This window comes from Mastomys coucha, unplaced genomic scaffold, assembly GCF_008632895.1.
Source record: "Mastomys coucha isolate ucsf_1 unplaced genomic scaffold, UCSF_Mcou_1 pScaffold11, whole genome shotgun sequence".
Classification (NCBI taxonomy): Eukaryota; Metazoa; Chordata; class Mammalia; order Rodentia; family Muridae; genus Mastomys; species Mastomys coucha.
Window position 1 is genome coordinate 26,611,197 of NW_022196893.1, and position 23,883 is coordinate 26,635,079.

The 23,883-nt window shown below is 42.5% G+C and overlaps 1 protein-coding gene across 1 annotated transcript in view; it reads right to left on the bottom strand.

Annotated features, from left to right (window-relative positions):
• The window catches only part of Dbx2 (developing brain homeobox 2), a 36,206-nt gene extending 12,742 nt beyond the window's left edge, over nt 1-23,464 (bottom strand). The window contains 4 exon segments of the mRNA XM_031353735.1: nt 371-558; nt 8,720-8,815; nt 22,941-23,283; nt 23,285-23,464. Coding sequence (XP_031209595.1) covers nt 371-558; nt 8,720-8,815; nt 22,941-23,283; nt 23,285-23,464 — 807 coding nt within the window.
• Between the last annotated feature and the right edge of the window lie 419 nt (nt 23,465-23,883).

The following is a 23,883-nucleotide window of genomic DNA, read 5'->3' on the forward strand; positions in this document are numbered from 1 at the left end:
TCTCTCTCTGTCTCTCTCTCTCTCCTGGAACTCCTACCTCCTATTTCCTGCCTCAGCTCATTTCCATAGATTTTTTTTAATTGACAGGTGACACTTTTACACAGGGCACAAGAGTTTCTCCCTACAATACCAAGGACATACATGTATATATCCCTTCATTTCAGAAAAAAAAATGAATTCTGTAGCTCTGCTTTGCCACCTCAGTGTGTGTGAATCTGTCTCCACATAGGATTTGTCCCATGGGTCTCCACCTGCTGAAAATTCAGAACACTTTGGGGAACAAAGCAGGCACAAGATATATTTGCCAAAAGAACAAATTTCACACTTCTGCTGAAACTAGGAATAGGAGGCCCCTTTATCCTCACTGTACCTGTGATTCCTTCAGTCCCAAGCTGACAGCAAGTTTCCTTCGGTCTGTTTTGCTGATGTATTTCTGCTTCTGAAACATTTTCTCCAGAGCCTTTCTCTGGTCCTCTGAGAACACGGCTCTTCTTAAAATCCCCCTTCGAGCTTTGGAATTTGAGTCCTGGGTCAGCAGGGGCAGCCCGTGTTCTTCTCCTGGTAGGGACAAAAAATGCAAAGGGGCACAGGGTTAGAGAGGGACTCTCAGAGCAGCAGTACCTCATAGTTGACGCAGTGGCAGGCTATTGTCTCTACAGCAAGAGCTATGCTGCTTAAGCTCTTGGTGTGATGGCTCAGCCAGAATCGACAGTCCCACAAAGCTGCTTTTCCCTTGCTAGCTCACTTGGTCCTTTCATGGAGATATATACACATACATATACACATACACACACATACATATACATACACACATACATATACACATATTTATATATATATATAATACCTGTAACCACGAGCTTTTTCTACCCAACCTCTTTGTTTCCAGAAAGTGTTTCCAGAAAGTGTTTCCACAACTCCAACACTTCTTATATATGAATAAATGTCTAAATCAATAACTTATTTATCCCACTTAAACACATATACACACACATACATATACACACACATACACACACATATACATCCACACACATACATATACTCACACACACATACACAAGCATACATATACACACACATACATATACATACATATACATACACACACATACATATACACATATACACACATGCATATATACACAGACAGACACATACACACATACACACATACATATACACACACATCCACACACACATATATATACACATACACACACATACACACATACATATACATCCACACACACATATATATACACATACACACACACACATGCATATACATCCACACACACATATATATACATACACACACATACATATACATCCACACACATACATATACACATATACACACACACATACACATACATACACACATACAGACATATACACACACACATACATACCCATACACAAACATACATATCACCAATTACTTCCAAAGTTCTTAGAGTGGTGCAGGTCCAGTTCTGTGCAAAGGACACAAAAATCAGGTGCCACCCAGACATTCTCAGTCCAGTCTGGCTCTAGTCTCTGCATTTTGGCACCCTTGATTTATAAACTGTATCCAATCTAACAGTGAAGCCCAAATTATCAAAGATTAGAAGAGAATGGCAACTACCCAAAGAAGCAAAAAAAACCTATCCAACCTCTAAATGAAGGGGGAAAACCTCTAGATGAATACGAAGGACAGACAGCAACAAAGAAAGGACCACGTGTGATGTTTTAAAGTATGGCAGCAAGATGTGCACCGTGCCTGCAACCAGGAAAAAGCGCCAAGAAATGGTTGAATGACCAAAGTGAACATGACCACGATCGTCACAGGAACATGGAGGTAAAATCCATGCCCGCCATCTACAGTCCAAGCTTGGATCTGTTTCCCAGCCGGGAACAACTTGGCTGTGGCATAGGTGAGGGCGGAAGATGGATCCAACCTGTCCTTAAGGTGCTCACAGTTGATGAGGAGAATAGCAAGGGCTCTGAGAGTGAGGCAAGCACGTGACCATCTCGGACAGCGCAGAGCCACAGAGGAGCACCAGCCAGAGCAGGAGAGACCACAGCCAATATACAAACAGGCAGAGTAGGAGGCCGACTAGACGATCCCCAGAAAAGCACCTTCACAGGAGCAGTGTCAGGAGGGAGTCAGGGGCATGATGTCAGGTGAGGCCGGGTGATGCCAGATGACACCTGGTGATGCCAGGCAACACCAGGGGATGAAGAAACCGCGTTGAGGAATCACACAAAGCCTGGTGATTCCATTGTGCAGAGTGACCAAGAGGAGTACGGAAAATAACTGGGAAGCTAGATTACAACCGCTGAGGGTACGTGTGGAATAAGCTTAAGGCTTAGTTTGACTAAAAGGGCTTTGCTCAAAGACAGGATGAACCCAGGATCACAGAGAAGTAAATATTTTTTTTAATTTAACAAAAACTTCTACATTTATATCCAAAATACAAAAACCTCAATTTTCCCTAAATAGAGTTATATTTGGATTTTCTGATTTTATCCCATTTTTAATGCCTATGCCAAGTTCTAGGTCTTAAGATAAGGCAGTGGGGGGGGGAATGAAACTCGCTCATATACCTCTAAAACTTTCAATAGAAAACCAGGAAATTATTTTTAGTTAAAATAAAACAGAATCCTGTAGAGGATCTATAGATGCAGTTGTAAGCTTGTGGAGAACATGCACTGAAGCTGGACCTCACGCTATGAGGAGCAAACTTCCTCGGTCAGGACCCACGGCCAAGGTCAGGACCCACAGCCAAGGTCAGGACCCACGGCCAAGGTCGTCAGGACCCACGGCCAAGGTCAGGACCCACGGCCAAGGTCAGGACCCACGGCCAAGGTCAGGACCCATGGCCAAGGTCAGGTACTAACTTCTAGGCCTAGTGCCTCTAGTTTCTCAGGTTTGAGTGCCCTAAAATGAACAATAACAACAATGAACAAGAAGAAGCTATGGCAAACACAAAGAACACTGTGCCCTTGGTGTCATTTCCATGTGTCTGTCCCACTGGTGGTCCCCACCACCCTCCCCTTACTCAATCTCACACGGATGTCATTTTACCATGGCAACTCAATACAACCATGTGAGATTTAGCCTCTCTGGCTTCCTGACCCCACCCTGGGCAACAACCCTGTGCCCATTCCTACAGGAGATCCTAAACAGGTTTCTTCAGAGATACATGCTCCTCATAGCCCCTGACTACCAATATGCATTCGGCTGACAAGTAGGTAAAAATGCAAAGGAGAAAAGATAGAATATCAAATGCAAGCACTAAGGTAGGCCATTATCGAAGTATGGACAAGTAATCCGTGCATGCTGTTTTACGTTTTATGTTTGGATCTGTTTTCTAGTGGACACAGCAACCACAGTAACAACCTTCAGAAGGGCAGGGTTCCTTTGTCACTCCTGTGGTCACTAACCTTGCCATGTTTTATCCCAAGCTCTGTTCCCAAGGTGGGCTACCCAAAAGTCATACAGCCCAGCCCACTTCTAAAAAACCCTGTTTAGTTTCCACACTAAAACAAAACAAAACAAAACAAAACCACAGCTTTGTGAGGAAGGTCAAGAGTATGGGGAACAGCATTGAATTTAGACAGCTTCTCAAGGATTACATTTCAAAAATTCTCAAGGAATTTAGAGTCTTCTCAAGGATTCGTTCAGGATAACTCAAACTGGAGCTCTCTCACCCTTCCAATGAACTCAGTGGCTTCGCAGAGCCGGGGAGAGAGAAGCCATTTTGTTTGACCCAGGCCTCTCCAACCAAGCCAGCGGAAATATCACTAGCCTCTGTTTTGTGTCTCTTCAGATTTCACTATTTGAATCTGTAGTCTGTATCCTGATGCCAGTTTTCCTCTGCTGAGGAGGGTGGGGGCAACTGTAGATCTGTAACTCTCTGACTTCCTCTTAACTTGGATTTTACCTGAGTGCCTAGCCCAGAAATGTTCCTGTTCAAAAGAAAGACAGGGACAAAAAAAATGGAGCAGAGACTGAAGGAAAGGCTATCCAGAGACTGTCCCACCTAGGGATCCATCCCATCCAACCCCCCACAGTATTACTGATGCCAAGAAGCACTTGCTGACAGGAGCCTGGTATGGCTGCTCCCTGAGAGGTTCTACCAGCACCTGAGCAATACAGATGCAGATACTCACAGCCAACCATCAGACTGAGCCTGGGGACCCCAATGGAAGAGCTTGGGGAAGGACTGAAGGAGCTGAGGGGGATTGCAACCCCATAGGAAGAACAACAATATTAACTAACTGGACACCCCAGAGGCCCCGGGACTAAATCATCAACCAAAGAGTATACATTGAGGGATCTATGGTTCCAGATACATATGGAGCAGAGGACTGCCTTACCTGACAACAATGGGAGGAGAGGCCCTTGGTCCTGTGGAGGTTCAATGCCCCAGCAAATGGGGATGCTAGGGAGGTGAGGTGGGAGTGGGTGAGTGGGTAGAGGAGCACCCTCATAGAGGCAAAGGAGATGGGGAAGATGGGGGATGGATGGCGGTCTGTGGAGCGGTAACAGGGAAGGGGATATCATTTGAAATGTAAACAAATAAAATGATTAATAAAAAAAGAAGCAAACGAACCAAAAGGGTCCCCAGAACCAAACAGTCATGGGCAATCTGAGCCCTTCAGAGTGTAATAGGAATGGGGTCTCCTCTTCTGCACAGCCTATGGCTAAAGCACACCCTGTATCCCAGTGACACTCTGCACACACACTGAGATGGCATTACACTTTCTTCACACTCTGTCCTATCCAGTCTGTCCCATCATTTTCTATTCTGTAGGTGAAAACTCTCTTAGGGAACCAAGATATTTTTATAAGCAGTCCTATATTTGATGTCATGGAATACTTGGGGAATGGGCTATAGACAAGAAGCCTGCAGACCTGGGAGGTCCCCACTGTTACATCTGGGCTGAATGCTCAGGCAGCAAAAGAAAAAAGAAAAACCTGAGTCTTAGGAACGAGACTCTGCTGCTGCCTCTGCCTCTCTAGAGCTTTGAATGGAGCCATCAACTTGGAAAGCCTATTGTGTCGAGTCTCTGATCCTTCCAAGATTCTTCTTGGTTGACCGAAGGTCATTCATCTCTGTGACACCATTCCATCACTTTTGAGAAGTCAATACCTATATTCAAATGATCTACAAATTCAATGATTTTCTTCTAAGCAATATAACTGGGCTTCTTTCTAAATTAAAAAAAAAAAAAAAATGCTGTGTCCCTGCAAAGATCTTAGAATGGTTTAATTAAAATCTCTCTACATATTAAATATTTTGTATCTGCATGTGTCTATGTGTCTGGAGTTGCGTTCAGTCTTTACTAGGTCTCCACAGCTCTGGCCAGTTTTCCCCAACTACCCATCACTCAAGCTGAGAGCAGTAAAGCCAACCCTCAGGTCAGGTAGTACCACACCTAACCAGGGCATTACTCATCTGTGAAAGTGACACCCACGGACCCAATCTGCATTTACCCAGTAAAAACTGATGCCCCTGTCTGCTGCTGTCCACAAAAACACTATGCTCAAACTTGGGGAGAATACAATGTTCTTTTAAGTTTTAACAAGGAAGAAAAAGGGCAACAATGAACTGGAAATGTCAAATGTAAGTGCACCTTCCCAGAAAGGCGGAGCAGTTTGTCCTAGTAACACCTTCTCTCTGCTCAGACTTACGTAAAGTTGATTCCAAATTGAAATTCTGTCTTCTATGGCATAAACTTCTTGAAAGGTCAAGTTGGGTACTCAGAGACAAAATGAAATAATCATCTAATTAACTCAATTTGCTAGCCTACCTAATTAAGATTTCATTTTTTAAGGTAGATTTTTTTAAAAAGAGTCATTATCTACATCATTTGCACAACTCTCCTTTTCATTTTACCTGGGGAATGTGTTCTTTTTGAAAATGAGTTTATGAGTGTAATATCAAAGATTTTTTCCATGCAATGCTTTAGGGGAGGGACCAGCTTTTATGGGTGCCTTTCGATTCCCCCTACTGTTCTCAGTGTCTTATTAAAGTGTTTACTGCATGTAAGAAGGGCATTGGGCGAATGATGGCTTCCACATTTGCAACAGGGAGTCAGTCCTAAATCTGAGGGGTCAAGACAACTCCAATCGACATTGAGCAAGCATATTACACTGAGAACAGAAACGGCATTTCCCTTGCTTAGCTACATATGTGCTGAGCTGATCCTAGGGTCTGGGAAAGAGCAGAGTCAACCTTCTGAGGCAACAGTGGTGGCTATCAGCTTCATAGCTTGGTAAAAGTTTTAGCTCTAAACTCTGCTTTTGGCTGTCCAAGTGGAAACTTAACACAAGCTTTCTTGAACAGTTCATTTTCTCTCTCTCTCTCTCTTTTCTGCAATGGAAAATAATTTAGCAACTTGGACATAAACACTTATTATTTAAAAAAAGAAAACCTAGTAAATTCCTTTAGTTTGAAAAAAAAAAAAAAGAGTGCTGCAGATGTAAAGCTCATTAGCTGCACCCTGGTTATCCCAGTCATTTCTAGAGAATTCTTTACAGACATCAAGATCACACCATATTATTAGTTGCTGCCAATGTGAATGAACATTATAAACAGGAAAATAAGACATTCATCTCCGAGTTATAAGTAATAATGTGACACAGCACCATTTATTAAAAACACATGTGGGTTCTCTAAATGGTCTTAGGAGGCCAACATTCAGAGGGCAGACAAGTCAAGGGCAGTATATTCTATCCTTCATCTGAACCACACTGATCTTTCAAGCCAAGTGTTTTTTTTTTTTTTTTTTTTTTTTGTTCTCCCCCAAGATAAACATGGGGCTTGAAGCCCTGAGGGATGAGAGTCATTTACAACAGCTCTGCAGAGGGCACTGGGTGTGAAGGACTGAGAAATAATGAGAGAAAACACAACCTTCTTAAAATAATCATTGGAGCTCTTGCGAAGATGATGTGCTCTATTAAACCACCCCAAGGCTTTTTTTTTTTTTCTTATTTATTAAACTGGCCCAAACGTTTATGTGTGAGAGACTCTTAAAACACTGCTATAACATAAATGTGCAGCCTGAGCATCCCTGTGACATGAAACAGCTCCGCACACCCGAGCTGGAGCACCAGCAGCCTGCTGAAGTAAACCGAAATCAAGATGAAGCAAGTGGACTTAAGTGTGAGACCTCTTCAAGAGACAAAGGCACCACTGGGATGGGGTTAAACATCATCTTCTCCAGCTATCTTTGCCCACCATCCCTCTCTCTGGTGATAAATGGTGCCTTGATTCACACAAGTTTCCAGTCGCCCTCATAGAGGACCACCTTGAAGGAGCGAGGAAAAGGTTTAGTCATGGTTTCCATTTCACCATTCAAATGCAATACATTCTAGTTAAATCGACAATTAATAGGTCACCGTCAAAATTGCAGTGTATCGGTCCCGGTTAATACACAATCCCCACAGTTGATAATGGGCCCTGTGTATTCAGAGAGTCCCTATATACGCTCAGCTCAGCCAGTAAAATCCCCTTTCAGGTGGACAGGGCTATATGGGAAGATGAGCTAGAACGAGTCTATAAAAGTCAGCTCCATTCACTGTTTTATTTTTCAGCCAAGGGCTTTAAATGGCGTCCAGAAACTCACTCGGAATGTGAAGCAGGAGAAAGGACTGACGCACAGAGCCAGGCTTTATGACCACACAAAAGGACAAATGACCCTTGCCCAAGGCCTCTCGCTGTGAAACGGTCCCTAAAGTTCATCTGCAGAGTGAAAAATTGTGGTGAGGTCGCGTGTGGATGAGTCCAGCAAAAGTGAGGATTGGTCACGGGTCTGTTGCCCATTGTAGCCGCATCCCAGGCATGTAAAGGGCTCTGTGGGAAAGTATCGGCCTCCTAAAGAGAAGCTCAGAAGCCCGCAGCTCATTAAACAGCAACATTTGCTGCCTCGCTTGTCAGGAGTCATTCTGTGGGGAAACTGCTCTGTTGAAACTTCCACAAACCCATGAACACATACAGGACCATGGGGCTGAAAACTGCCGCGCGGCTGTGGCTTGGGACCCACCCTTCTCCGCTCTCACCTGGCGTGGCTGTGTACCTGTGCAAGTACCTTCTCGGGCCCCCCTGCCTGACTCTATAACTCATCCTCTGTCTGTACATTTTCCTGACACACTGTATGCATGAGAGACCAGAGTGTGGGCACCACGCTGCTCCGTTCAGTTTCTCCTCTTCTTTCTCTTCTTTCCCAGACACAAATGAACGTTGCTTCTAGAGCGTTTAGAGACCTGTGCCCTGAAAACATTTACCCCTTTTGATGATCCCTAGTTTCTAATTATTTTCCAGACCTGTGACTTTCTTAGTCATTTTAAGCCAAATGGAAACACCACACAGAGCTCTCTCTTTGCCGGCTTTCCTTTTCCTGCCTTCTTAAACGGAGTGTGGCTGCAGGTTTCAGAAAGTGCCAAACTGGTCCCTCTGAGATCTGTTATATCAAATGGAAAACAAGCCCTTGCCTTGGCCTGTCAGCTCCAGGCTCAGTGTCGCCCGAAAACCCAGCTCACAATCGTTCCCTGTGCCTAGGCTTGATAATCTCTGGAAACCTCCTGAATAGGGTCGCTGTGATTTTTAGTGAGGAATTAGCTCCTTGCCGTTGCACTGCCAATTAGCTTCCCTGAGCACATTAAATCCCGCTGCTTTGGTTTACAGAATAGCTGAGGCATTGCTGATGAAGCATTAAAACTTACTTGAAAAAGCTGTGGGGGAGGCTGGGCGCCTGCAGGACCCACCGCAGCACGCAGAGTAGAATGGCCCGGCGCTCAGAAGAAGGGGTTTGGAAGGCACTGCAGAGAAAGCATTGATCTCATTGATTAACCATTTCTCTTACACAATATTCAAAACTCCATTTCCCCAAGGCCCCTTGAGTGAAAGCACTCCGTTGCTGAACCTTCCCCTCGGTTCTAACTCTTTACCAAAATTAAAGTCATTTTAAAGTGTCAAAGTTCTTGCCAAGTACTTTCCTCGGGATTTGGAAGATGTGGTGGAAAGACTCAAGCCAGTGTGGTTGTAATTACAAATAATGAATAGCGACTGTTCTTTTATACAAGGCACACTAGGCTAATCGTATGCAAGCAACATCTGCAATGATGAACTTGTCCTCTGCATCTGCCCTGGCCAACATGGCAGCTTCTGGCCAAAAGCGATTGTCAAGCTCAAAGACGGCTAGCTCCAGTAGGTACTAAATCTTCAGACCAAATTAATTTAAAGACTCTTGTGGCTAAGGATTACAATATTAAATGGCATGGTTCTAAACATTCTACTTACCAAGAAACAATTTTAAATATCTGGTTGTTTTGAAGAGATTATATCATCTTGAGTGTTCATTTTCAGGTTCTAGGAAAAATGTGGCTAGCTGGATTCTCAGGATGGGAAGAGTGGATTTACTGAGCAGCTCCATAATGAAAGAACTGTTGTTGATCCCAGCCACTTGTCTTAAAGCATTTACAAACAATCACATTGCCTCTCAAGGTAAATCTAGTTGCCAGAAAGCATGTTTACCCTGTAGGGACTCAGCTCTTAGTTCTGTTCTGCTCAGTTTATTCAAACACAGGATTCATAATGCTGTTAAGAGACTCATGGAATCCTGCATGTATGGGAAGGAGACCTAATAAGGGTGTCTAAATAATAATGATGTTTTTTACTATTATTGTATGTTGTTCTGATGTCTTGACTACACCATCACAGAGACAACAATTATTTTACTTAAATACAATTTCAGAAAAATTTTGAACTCTGTTCCTCACTCCATAGAAACACAGCTCTAAAGACTACCATAGACTCTAATAGACTGTTGTTATTAAGAAATGAGTGCCAAACCTGGTTAAATGCTTCAACATACCACCTTCTTTAATAAAACACTTTAGTACAGTATAAATATGGATCATGATTCCTGAAAGCAGGCACCTGCTTTTACCCTGACATGTATGACAGCATTACCTGACATACTTTAGTCAGATTTTTAATAACTGGATAAATGGTCTTTGAAGTGAAGAACAGGAAGGGAACGGGGATAAGATATTAACTGAGTTCTCTGCTCCAGGACACCCTCAAATATGGAATCTTTTGAGACTGATGATCTTGAAATCTAAATCTCAACCTGAAAATATTTTCATTTTCTCTTTTCTTCACGTGGCGACATCTTTTCTTTTCTTGATCACACTAGATAATCTTATTCTGATATGCCTACACACCTATTTAAAGAACATGATATTTTCAGACTTGCCCTCTTAAATCAAATACCATGTAGTTATCTTAACCAATGTCTTTAAAAGTTATCATAAAACAGATAGATTGCCCAAGAAAAATATTTATGGCATTTTTAGAATCCCAGAAGCCTCAAAACTGTAAACTAGCTAAAAACCCAGTGTCTACCCTCCTATCACATAATGTTGAGATATAAATATTATTGTGCTTACTTATTTAATATCTGAATTTCTATAAAACATAAAGTGTTTAGTGCTGTTCTAAAAATTTGTAAACTAAACAAAGAGAGGAAATTATACATTAGTTTTGTTTTCCAAAATTAATAAAAGAAACAGCTTTGTTACTATTATGAATTGTTCTAGTATTGACCATAAAACCATCACAGAAATGATCATTTTATTTGGATTTTACATTTTATAAAAGTAATCCATGAAATTTTAACAGTGTGGTCACCTAAACTAGATTTGCATAATGTCACCAGTTGACATTTCAACATAGATGGAGAAAAATCTCACAAGGCCCCACCCCCAGATGAAGGGCTTACAGGCAACGGTCAACCACTGAGGGAGGGAAAAGCAGTCCTCTTGAGGGCCAAGCTGCCTGATCTGTCATCCAATGCCATTGATCAGCCTTAAACACACATACCTATAAGCAACTCCAAGGGGACTCGACATAGATGCATTAAGAAGGGGGTGGTGAGGTTGGGAGAGAGTAGGAGGATGTGGGTGTTGTTGAAGGCAGAGAATGATGTAAACACAGCATCCTTGTATGAAATTCTCAAAACAAAAAAATTAAAGAAGAGTATGATCTTTTTAAGACTACATTTCCAATACTACTATGGGTATAGAAAGTCGCATCTTTGAATTTATTTTCAAGCATTTCTGTTAACTTGTTACCTCTCCAAAGTGAGCCTTCTTTGCATAATGAACCATGGCTATTGGGATTTTAGGCTCATCTGGTTTTTACTAGGTAGGATAAAAGAAGGATGCAACAATGTTGCAACTATGTACATAATGTTAAGCATCTGCCATGCTATCCAAATGTATCAAAACTGTGTATGTCCATTTGGGGTTTGTCCAGGTATGGGACACAGAAGGCCACACATCAGTGGCACACAAAACAATGAGAGGTATAAATAAAAGTGCACATTGTCCTATTCTAAGACAATATTTCCTAGGTGTAGGCTGTGGAAAAATAAATGGATTAAAAAAGTCAGTTTATGTGAGACAAGACAGCAATCCAACTCCCGTGTGATCAGTGTGCTTTTGAAAGCATGTGATCTCATGTTAAACCAAAAAAACTTTCATTGAACACTCTGCTATCATGCCATTCATTGCTCCATTTGAAATTTGTAAACAAAGTGACAACAAAAATCTTTAACAACAGAAATATAATCAAGATCTGCAGTACTCATTCTAATTGGAGCAATAGGAACTGGCTTCCACACATTGTGACGTGACCAGACTGGCAGTTCTTTTGTGCAGAACAATTTCACCATCTCAAGTCATCTCTTTGACACACACGTTTTAACAGGAGATTAGTCAGCTCCCGCTTGCTAGACATAAATACACCTTATTTAGGCTGGCTTATGTGGAAAGGGCTGTGAAATTCCAATTAAGTGCCCCTTTTTTCACATCTGACAGAAGCCGAGTGCCAGTGCATCTGAGTCTGTGATGGCGAGAGTGCTGAACAGCCATAGGATCAACGTTGAAAATAACCCAAAGCCCTCAAGATAGACGTGACACTTTTAATATTTGTAAACAACACACTTTTTTTAAAGCCGTGAGTACAAGGCAAACTAAAGGCTGAGGAGTGAGTGCAAGTATTAAGCTCTGAAGATGCTCTCAAAAAGGCAGGAAAGGGGCAATATAAGCCTCGATAAACATTTCCGTCACTGAAGTCTGTATGTGGTTATTTCACCATTTATCATGGCAGGCTCCCTGGCCAGCAGCTATAGTGATAGCATTTGTGGAATCCTTGTTATATGCTGGCCCTGGACTGACCATGAATTTAGAACCTTCTCTCTCCACTCATTGACACCAGACTTCAAAGCAACAGACATCTGAAATGTTACTGGATTCTTTCAAAAATGTTAAACATGAGCAAGATAAACCATCTTGACTTTCACACAATGACTGGTTATTAGCCAGGAGAGTCATGATAGCCCAGTTACTGGGGAAGAGGTTCCAGAGTGCAATTATATGCCAGGATTCCCAGGAGAGAAAAGCAAATAGCTTTAGGTCAGGTTGTCCAGCAGCATTGTTGTGGCCTACCAATAGGATATCTCTAATTCCATAGAGCACTGACAAGTCTAACATCCTGTTTCTATGGGGAACTTACGTTATAAACAAAATGAGTTAAATATGTTGGAGCTAAACTGGAATCTGTCTGCATCCAAATAACCGGTTAAACATTTGCACACAAAACTCATGAGCCTTCCACACTCTTTAATTGCGTATTCTACTTACTTGAAGAAACAAATTCCCCACAATGCCAACTCCTTAGAACTTCAGTTAAGTGTTGATGGCTGATTTAATGCTGAAGTAGCCCTTTAAAACAAGTGCAGTAAGTTTTAATTAATGTACATTAGGTACATGGCTTCATCGGTAAGTGTCCCATAGTTATAAGCTCACTGCAAAAGAATAACTTTCAAATTTTTATTGTCTAAAGTTACATTTTAATTGTTTTTTTTTGTTGTGTTATTTTCATTCTTCCTTACTGATGGAGTAACATTAGTAAATGAAGTACTAACAGTGTGGATCTTAACAATGTGAAAACAGTTGGTTTAGGGTGAGATGAGATGATCTCTCAGGGAAAGAATACAAAACTCGTCAATGAGCTCTTGGTAATGATTTTGGTAACGCATAAGTCTCAGGAACATATCGCGATCTGCATGGATTGCACATTTGAGAGGAAGAGGAGGAAAACTCACTTACTAAGCCAAATATAAAATCAACCAAGCAAAAACTTGTAGAAAAAAGCATAATGGAAAATTAATAATTTCTAACGTTTTTGTTATGCCAGGTTTTCAGGCACTGGGAATAAAAAGAAGTCAAACTGCAACTTCAAAATAGTACACAGTTGAAGAGACTACCTAGATTAGGGTGGACGCAAAGACAAAGCTTTAAACGGCAGCACACATCTATCGGGAGCAGTCAGACCTAAGACCTCCATTGTTTAACGAGCTTTCATGTTCTCACACAGACAGTTTGAAGCAAACCATTTGTGTGATCCAGTTGCACACTTCACCTTCATTCAGCAGGGAAACACATTAGAGCCAGTCCCTTTACCTTTCTAGTCCTTAGGATGGGGCAGAAGTGAGCATTTTGGGTTTTGCTTCAACTATTTGACGGACAGAAAATAACAGATCTTCATGTGTGCATACAGTTCATGAGAAGATGATTCCAGCAAAATTCTATTCCCTTGATTCTGGCCTTGAAATCTGTGGCAAATATGAATGGCATTCTATCAAGTGCCAAGGTCTGCCAGAACTACAAAGTCAAAGGGGAAATTTCCCATTCATTGAAGAATTTGCTTTTTCTCTGAACTCATGTTAGAATCACCCAGATATTACTACACAAAAAATACTGATGCCTGGGCTCCATAGCAATTAGGCCAAATCTGCCTTCCTATGTAAGAGGCCCCTCATATAACATTGGTTCAGAAACTCCATAGGTAATTATAGTGTCTAGCCAGGAAGGCATCACCGGGAAGAACACAGAACAAGACCTAGCACACAGTAGCGCTCAATTGATGGTAGCCTTCCCCGCGGTCTGAATCATGTGTGAGTGAAGGGAGATTCCAAGCCAACACAGGAAAGCAAAGACGACTTCTGCTGAAATATTTAAGCAAGCAACTAGACACAGTGATTGCCTACCTGTAATCTCTGCATTCTAAAATGTACAAATGCGGGGGACCTAGCTCGGGAAGAAAACCAAAAAAACTATAGCTAGGAAGGGTTGGCTAATGGTGTCTTTAGGCATGAAAACCATCCTTGGATGTCTGAAAATCCTTTAGAGAGCACTCAAAAGGACAAAGGATGAAGAAAGAAAAAAAATCTCACTGGGCAGTGTTGGCTCAGAGTTAAAAAGGCCCCAAGTGCCTAGTCTGGTGACACCATACTGTGGCAATAGTTCGAATAAGGATTTATTTAAATACCTACACCAACATCTTGATCCAAGAGCAATAAGTGGATTGTCTGGCTTCTCCTCAAGCTACTAGCACACCGTGTCTTTACGGAGTGGCTCACAGGCCTTTGACTCCACTGTCTCACCAAGCATGATCCATTACACAGCTCCAAGAAAATTATCTGGATTCGAGGCCCGTGTCTTGCTCTCTATACTATAAAATAGGTGTCACCGAGGAGAATACTATAAAACAATGGCATCTGTAGCCCCCAGGATGTCACTTCTGTGAAATCTCCCTGAATTCCAGCTACTCAACACTCCATGATCAATGCCTATAAACGTCTACCCAGAAGCTGGGTCCGACAAGGGCTCGATTTCGCTGATTTTAAATGGCTACAGTGATCTGATAGTCTCCCTACTACTGAGAAGTGCAGTCTGTTTATTCCTCTCTTGAACATAGAATGGTTTTGGTGACATTCTCACTCAAGAGGTTTGCAGGGCCACGTTTTAGAACCTCCAAGGCATGTTATGTTTAGTGAGAGGCTCCAGAATGCCCAGAGTCCCAAAGCCATGCGGGCTTGTTTTCTGAACTCTCCCATTTAAAAAATAGAAACCATGCAATAAAAAGCTCAAGACACTGAATAATCCAACTCTGGATGACAAGTTCCAGCTGAGCACCCAGTCACCAGCCAATATCAACCACCAGTCATGTGACAGCACCGTGGACATGCAGCCCACAGAACCTGGACATCCAACCACAGCCTCGGGACATCCCCATTAAGAACCACTCAGCTGAGCTCAGTCAGACCATCAGAGAAATGATAATTAATAAATTTGGTTTTTTCTAGATATACAAAATATTGATGTAGATTTTTATTGTACTTTAGCTATGATTAAACGGAGGAAATGCCTCTCACCTCTTTTCCCATCTCTTACCAAGGGGCTTTTGAGGCATTGCTTGAAAGGTCAATGTTTCTGCTAACCTCTGTTCTCATTTTGAAATGAGGCATCTTGAACCACTCTGGACTACACAATCCAGAACATGAAGCATTTGAACCTAGACCTTAAAATCATAGTCAGTCGCTTAAGAGTCAGACATTGGTATGAGACATTAAAATATCCCCAACTTGCCATTTGTGCTTTGAATAAAGGACTGGCAAATTTTCATGGACCAGAAAGAAAGTAAACATTTGGGGCTTTGTGTATCAGGAGGTATCTACAACCATTGGGTTTTGATCTATAATGCAACACACCTATAGAAAATATGGAAATATGTACTGCGACCCTTCCTCTCTTATCAAGGCTCAGAGGGGAATTCAGACTTGAAGCTCAGTGTAACTGTGGATTTAATGGATGTGACTTAATTAAGTTTGGGATAGTCTATTAGAAATCAGTTACAGCTTTAAATATACCACTCATTCTACTTCCAATGGTCACTTAGAATTAAAAAGTTAAGTATGCCAAGAATACCTGCACAGGTAACAGAAAACTGAAAATCACACCCTCTTAGGACTATTTATAAAGTAGAAAGTTATTAAATATTCAGCAGTATACATAGAAAGGATCAAACTTCTTGGCTCCTTTTCTTTCCTCCTCCTTCTCCTTTCCTTTTCGTAGACACTAATAGTTCTAAAACCAGAGGTCTAAAAACTTCACAGCAGCTTTTTGATCTTTGACTTCAGAAAGAATTTTAGTGCCTTAAGTTTACTGTTCACATAATTCACAAAAATACAACCCTGATATATTCACAACTAATAGCTGGCTGACAACAATGAATAATGCTATTAAAAAGGAAATGAGTTATGGTAACCTTGTATAAAGTGATGAATCGTTCAGCATTGCCAAGTTAAGTACTGACTGGAGGCTAAAGAAAGAGAAAGATGGAGATTCCATTAAAAGTGGAAACATTACTGAAAGTAAAATAAAGTGCTTTGGAATAAAATATACAAGGGCCCAGTGAGTGTGTTATATATTAAGGCAAAAATCCAATTTCTTACGCGGATTGTATAAAACAGAAGAATGATCTAATGAAGTCTTAAATGAGGAGTATAACAAGCATTCTTAGATAAAAATCATATTGTTTCGGTTTATACTTTGCCTTTTTACTCCTGGCAAATGCCAGGTGCATTTGAAGGAAAACTTAGTTTCATGTTGACTTTAAAATGTTGTGCACTTTGTTACATGTATACATAGCTGGGGGCTGGGGGAGTATGAGCCAGAGAAAACTTTAAGAGTGGTGAATCAATTGTTTAAAAGAGGAGGAAGAGGAGATGAAGAAGAGTCACCTGTGCACCCAGGCATGATTGCACACACCTGTGATCTCAACACTTAAGAGGCTGGGGTAGCATGGAAGGAGTTGCAGAGATTTGGTAACCCAAATCACAAAAGAACAAACACGGTATGCACTCTCTGATAAGTGGTTATTAGCCCAGAAGTTTGGAATATAGGAAGAACAACCCACAAACCACAAAGAACTCAAGAAGAAGGAAGACCAAAAGGTGGACATTTCATTCCTTCTTAAAAGGGGGAACCAAATACCCACAGAGATTAACTATGGAGCAGAGACTGAAGGAAGGGCAAGCCAGCCTAAATATAGCTATCTCCTGAGAGGCTCTGTCAGTACCTGACTAACACAGATGTAGAGGCTCACAGCCATCCATCGAACTGAGTACAGGGTCCCCAGTTAGAAGGAGTTAGAGAAAGGACCAATGGAGCTGAGGGGTTTGCAGCCCCTTAGGATGAACAACAATATGAACTAACTAGTATGCTCAGAGCTCCCAGTCAACCACCAACCCAAGACTGCACATGGAGGGGTCTGATTGTTCAGGCAGCATGTGTATAATAGAGGATTGCAAATTCGATCATCAATAGGAGGAGAGGACCTCGGCCCTGTGAAGGTTCTGTGCCCCAGTGTAGGGGAATGCCAGGGCCAGAAAGTGGGAGAGGGCAGGGTGGCAGGCATCGGGAAGGGGGAGGCAACAGGGGTTTGCTTTTGTTGTTTTTGTTTGTTTGTTTTTTGGAGGGGAAACTGGGAATGGAGAAATTTACATGTAAATAAAGAAAATATCTAAAAAAAAAAAAAAACATTTTAAGTAAATAGAATTAAATTACATTCTTGTTTCCCTTTTGTACCCCAACTCATCCCAGAGACTCCCCTTAAGTACCTACAATATCTTTTTTGTCATATTCTTTAAAATTTGTAAAATATTATAACAATAAAAGTGAGTACTATAAAAGTTGTTAGATATAAAACAACAATCAGTTTAACAGTCGGATGTAGATGCTTGTCTTCAGCAATACTAAAATACATATGGTTTTCTCAATATAAATTTTAAATAACTCCAAACATATTAACTGTATATTTTAAAATAATATATCACTACTTGTATTTTTTTAATGAATATAAATATATAAAGCCTTAAAAAAAAAAAAGAGGCTGGGGTAGGAGGGGCACAAGTTCAAAGATATGAACATTTTTTTATACATAGAAATAGTTCCAAGCCAGAATGGGCTAAGTTGTGAGATCCAGGTTCAAAAAACCAAATGATTAAGATGAAGTCTGACATTATAGGCAATGTCAACAAGAGAAATCTGGTCGTTAAAGGGTGGACAGCAGAGAAGATGAACTACTACCCAATTGAAACGAGGGACACATTTGTTTAAATAGCTTAAGAAAAATTTCCCTTGGGTACTCTTGCAACCAAAGAAGCAGAAAGCATTTTAATACACAATGACTAAGCAGAACTTACGAAGGGACAGCGGTCCTTTGCTAACAAGTTGCCATCATTTCTACCTGACTAAGTCCAATCATCTTAGACCAAATAGAGACGCTTTCTGATGAGAACAAGAACAGGAAGGAGGCCGCACACTGAGCAGGGAGACAGAGGAATCTGACTTGCCCAGCACAAACAGCATCTTTATCTGCTGCAGCCATGACCCCCCTGCATTGTTTAAATTCCATGTGATGTATATTCAAGCCATTATACCTCTTAACCCTTGAAGTCACTAAATTAGGAACTACAGCTACGTGGAAGAACTAAGACTTGTCTAGGTCGCTCATTCCTGCTATGTTACAAAATAGCAATGGCTTCCATATGAGTTCCCCCCCTCAGTGTAAAGAAGCCTGTGTTAGCTGATGGGAGGCAAGTAGGTGCTGCGGTGGGAGGCAACTGTAACATGCATGCACTATTCCAAAGCCAATGCTATTTTATAGGGAGGGTGGCTTTCTCCATGAGCACTAAAGGGCCTGTTAATGCTATCCATGATAAGAACTGCTTCTTGAATCTAAAGAAGTTGGTTAACTTGGGGACTATGCAACAAAAAAAATTTGCTCAGAATTCTTCATGGGTTCTGCAAGTAATATCTATGTTAAGTACAAAGACATGCTAAGCAGGTCACAAAAATATGGCAGTTATACCTTAGTATATTCTTAAATATGGTTCTGTGACTCCCGGCCAAAGTTGGCAGAGGCAATGGCGAGAGCAAAGAGCAGCTAATGGCTACCCTCTCATTCTGAATCCCACCCTCTCATTCTGAATCCCACCATCTCATTCTGAATCCCATCATCTCATTCTGAATCCCATGCTCTTGCTGCCCTGCTTCTGGTCAGCTCATTAACATTCCTGGTTCCAAGGTTACAATTCAACAAAAAGCAAAGCTAGGTAAGATGTTATCGGTAAACATGACAAGCTGTGGGCAGAATCTGAAGTTAAAGACTTCTGAACCATTTCTCACCGAGTGCCTAAAACACTTTTATAGAGTCACAGTCTCAGTGTAGCTCAGGGAAGGGAGAGAAAAACTTCGTTCATAATGTAATAGGTAAGACGGAGTTAAGAATGATGAATGAGACGGTCAGAAAACACGTTAAAACATGTCTGACAGTAAAAGGCAATCCCAGATGAAGGACAGTAAAAAAAAAAAAGCCACCAATCTTGCTTTTCTGAGCTACACAATGCAACATGTAAGTTAAGACAACTTAGAGAATGTTAACTCACTTATACAGGGTAAAAATTGTTTTCCAATCCTTTCAAATACACAAATGGATTTAATAACTAGTAAAGTATTTTGTATCCAATACTTACTAAACATTTTAAACAAATGTCATTAAAATGCAGAGTTACTTGTTACATTTAGTTGGAAGAAATAGATGGCACAAGCACCCACAAGGAAATTCACATGATATTCTCATAATGAAGGAGAAATTTTCTTCTGTAAATTTCAAGACCCTCCTTAAAATATGGACATAAACATTCTAAGATACACGGTATTTTCCAGATAACAAGCTTTGGGGGTGTTATCGTTCAGTTAGAGTTTCACTTGCAAAGCCTTCTGACTCCCGCTAATAAACTAAAACGGGTTGGAGGCATCTTTCCTTCAGATAAAGAGTAGAAGGGACTCAGTGCATCATCACCTGCGTCAGTAAGTGCGTCTCACTGGAGCCTTCAGGGAGGTGTTGACAGATTTGAACTACAAAACCTGTTTGACTGCATGCTGCTTAGAGCAACTCTTCTCCCCAAAGTATTCACACACATGTTGATTCTTGGGGACTAGCCAGGGAAGTTCTGCCTTCACTATTGCCATGTGGAGCTGGAGACCCCTTTCCCACCTACTGATCCATTTCCTGGTTCATTCCTCCCGTTGGACTCCATGAGGTCTAGATATACCTTTTGCTTTCACACAGGGGATGCAAGACCAAGTCGAGGTAGCAGACTGAAGCCTGGGGTGGTTTTTTGTTTGGTTGGTTTACTTTTCGGGGGGAGGATTGGTTTGTTTCCCCTTTTGGGAGTCCATAGACTTTTAAAGTGGCACTTAGGCCAGGAACAAAATTAGCCAGTGAAATCAATTTATTATAGAAGACAATTGCCATGCCAACAGCTACCTCCTGGCCTACTTTAATCATAGTAATGAAGATTAAAGAAGCTAGCCATTGTGCAAATGATTGGTAACTGAGAGCAGAAAAAGTCCCTGCTCATTCAGTGACTGTGCCAAAGGCCCAAAACTGAGGTGGATGCACCACCGACCTCAAGCTTTGCAAAGTGAATGAAATCTATGGTGTCAGTAATAGGGCATAACTAAATTAATGAAGTGAGGATACAGGCTTTGGACAGTGTGATCTATAGAAAGAAACTATGGTAATCTCCCACCAGTTCATTGAGAGTGGTAAACGAATTCAGGTTGGCAAAATGGTAAGACGCTTGCCTGCCACCCATAAGGCACAAGTCTATCCCCACCGCTGACCAAAACCAACCCAATCAAACAAAAGAACACAACTAGTGTTTCCTCACTCATTATTTCCAGAAGAGATCTACTGTTGTCTTTCGAAGAGGGGAAGAACTCTTCTAAGAAGCCTACAGAATGTCAGTCACAGGCTGGGGATGCACGGGGTTTGCTCGCACAGCACGAGCAAGACTTAGAGGTCAGGCCCCAGCTGAGGGAGTGAGACCAGCCACACCCCCTCACCTGATCTCCCGCTGATCCATACTTAAAACTACTGTCAATTTACAACTTAAGAACTGCTAGATGAAAGTGTTCCTGTATTTACTGAAACAGGACAGCACCACTTAAAAAGGAAACCACGTTCAGAAAACTGTACTCTCTTCTAAATTACAAACTTAAATGAGTGTAAATCCTGTTTCATGCAGCGTAATTGTGGTCACGGATTTACGGGGCTGTTTTCCCACTGCCTTTAGATACTTCTTGTAGCTTCAAAAAGTGAGTCCTTTCTTCACAAAAAGTGCATTTTGAAACAAAGGTTTGCTTGTTCAAATTAAAATTAACCTAGGAGAAAATGGAACAAGTGGATCTGTTCCATTCAACGAGGATTGAATAAAAACATTTGGTAAAACATACATGGAAACTGTTGTAGAGTATTTCAAATTATAACCTCTTAATTACTTAAAAAGCACTTTTTTTGCATTTGGATGCTCGAGTAAGCACACCAGAATTAATATGTTCTTGTGAATGAACATTGAAAACCCTTTCTCCATTAATTACAATATTTAGAATGGAACAAATGTGTATGAGATCACTTTGTGAGTAACTGAGGGATCCATGTTAATTTACACTTAGTATGACCACTGAAAAGTCAACAGAGGTTACTATTGAATAATTTTATAAGCCTGAAAGTCAATCACCAGCAACTTAAGAATCCTTTAAAAACAACTTCTATGGACATAATTCCTAGCCCTCAAATCATGCAAACCATCAAATTGCCTCAAACTGTTACTTGAGTGACATTATTTACATATTTGTGGTCACGTGACCCTATCTCACACATTTCAGACTTCTCATAATATTTCAAAAAGAGCAGCATTCACGTTTCTGAGGCATATAACATACCCAAGGCACACAGAGCTTGCTCTTCTCCCAGGGTGCAAATGGCTTTCCCAGCAATTTAGTTTCTACACTCTGTGAATGAGACCGGTGTTAATAATTTCATTTGTTCCATTCTGTTAGTGGCCATTTCAAGTGAAAGGCCAGGACAGGTTCTAAACATGCTAAATTCTATAAAGCCATTAGCAATAAATTTGATCTGGCAGTTTGCTGGGACAATGAAAACTGCTGAAAGGCGTGTTAGTCATTCCGGACAAACCCACCGGGATTAAAAGAATGAGTTAAGATCGTCTAAGGACGCAGTAAGGAGAAAAAAAAAAAACCTAGTTGGATCTCAGTTTCCCAATTGCTTGGCGACTTTGTTAATGGCTGGTTTCAGCTTTACCTTTATTTAACTCAGTTGCACAAAGCCTTCCTCCCCAATTCCACTAGTTAAGTTTTCTTCAGTAAGCATATAAACCCAAAGTGCCCTTCTTTCGGTCAATTCCTATTTCTATGTGAACTTTCTGATTTAGTTATCAAGTCACCATTTATCAGCAAGCTCAGAATGATGCAAGCGTAGGCCTTGATTACTTTACACCTCAAGAGATCCAAACTGTGGAAGTAAGGAAAGTCCAAAGTTTGCGCAACTCTTCAAATACTTAGCCCCCATTAAAGCAGCGGGGAGGTCTCCGCAGCAAAGCCCGCAGCACCACCCTGCCAGCAACTTCTCCGGAGAAACGGAGATGCGAACAGGAGCCAGTCAGCTAGAAATGTAGAATGCCCCCGAGCTTACCAACTGTGATCAAAATGCCCAGGTAGCCCAGTCAACCTGTTGAGGGAGGACCCTAGAAAGGAGGAGGATAGGATGGGGTGGAGAGGAAAGGAAAAATCAGAACTGGTGCCCACAAATGGCATCTGCACCCCAGTTCAGCCCTCTGTAGTGGGCCACCCAGGCCAGCACTCGCGCTGAGAAGGGCTCACTGGTAGGGACTGTGCTGGGCGCAGAGGCTGGCAAAAAGACTCTCTCTCGGGGACTGAGGACCACCTGACACCAAGGCGTCCCTGGGCTGACGGTTTTTCCGGACTGAGGATCGCTTGGGCTAAGCATCCCCTAGATCAGATTGAGGCTCCCCAGGGCTGAAGCTTCCCTGAACTGAAGTTCGCCTGATTCAGGGCTCCCCTGAACTGAGGCTCCCCTTGGTCCAGACTCTCCAGAGCTGAGGCTCTCCTGAGCCAAGGTTCCTTCCCCTAGACCAAAGCTCACCTGGGGCTGAGGGCTGGAAGGCACTGTCCCGCTCCCCCGGAGCCCGGCCAGGGGGCATCTGGAAAGCCCAGCGCGCACCAAAGGGTCCGGCCGGGCACAACTTGAGCGGCACTGGGCTGGCAGGCAGCGGCCGCAGCTGCGGACACTCGGGACCAGGCGCTGGGCGCGGGGGCGGGGGTGCGTGCGTGGGCCCGGCCCCTGCGCGCAGCAAGTTCTCGATCAGGAAACTCTTGCCCAGACTGCCAAAGCCGGGCGCAGGGAGGCCGAGGAGTGCCGAGGAGGCCACCACATCCCAGTAGGCTCCGGCCTGGGCGGCCACAGCGCTGGGCAGCATGATGCGCGCCCCGCTGCCCGGAGAGCCCTGGGGAGCGAGTGCGCAGGGACAGGGACAGTGTGCAGGCTGGATCGGGGCTGCAGGGTGCGTCCTGGGCCCTCAGCAGCTCCTCTGGCAGCGTCCCGGAACAGACTGCTGATCCGGACAGGGTTTTCACGACCGGGATGGAAGGTGTGTCCGGCCCATCCATTCATGTCATCCTGCCCACAAAGTGACAGATGCGGCCAACAATGAGGGCAATGAGATTCCGGGCTCCGGCGAGGGGAGGGGACTCTTGCTGAGGAGGTGGGCGTGGAGGGGACGGGAAAGGGGCGCTGCCACTCTGCCTGCCAAGCCTTGACCCTGCTGCTGGAGTCCTCGGCCCTCTGGTATTCGTTTCATGGACTCCAGGGGACATGAACCCGGTCGTTGAAGCGATGGTTGTCATGAGAGAGAATCTGTTGGTATTAGTACCAGTGATGGCTCCTTTGCAGGTTTTATAGGCACCTCTGTTTTAAGAAGGAAGGAAATGTGTTTTTCTTGGATTTTTTTTTTCAAACATCCGTTTCCAGTGATTCATCTCAGGTTTTATAAGATCCGTCTTAAGGATTCTGGAGAGAGGTGGCCACA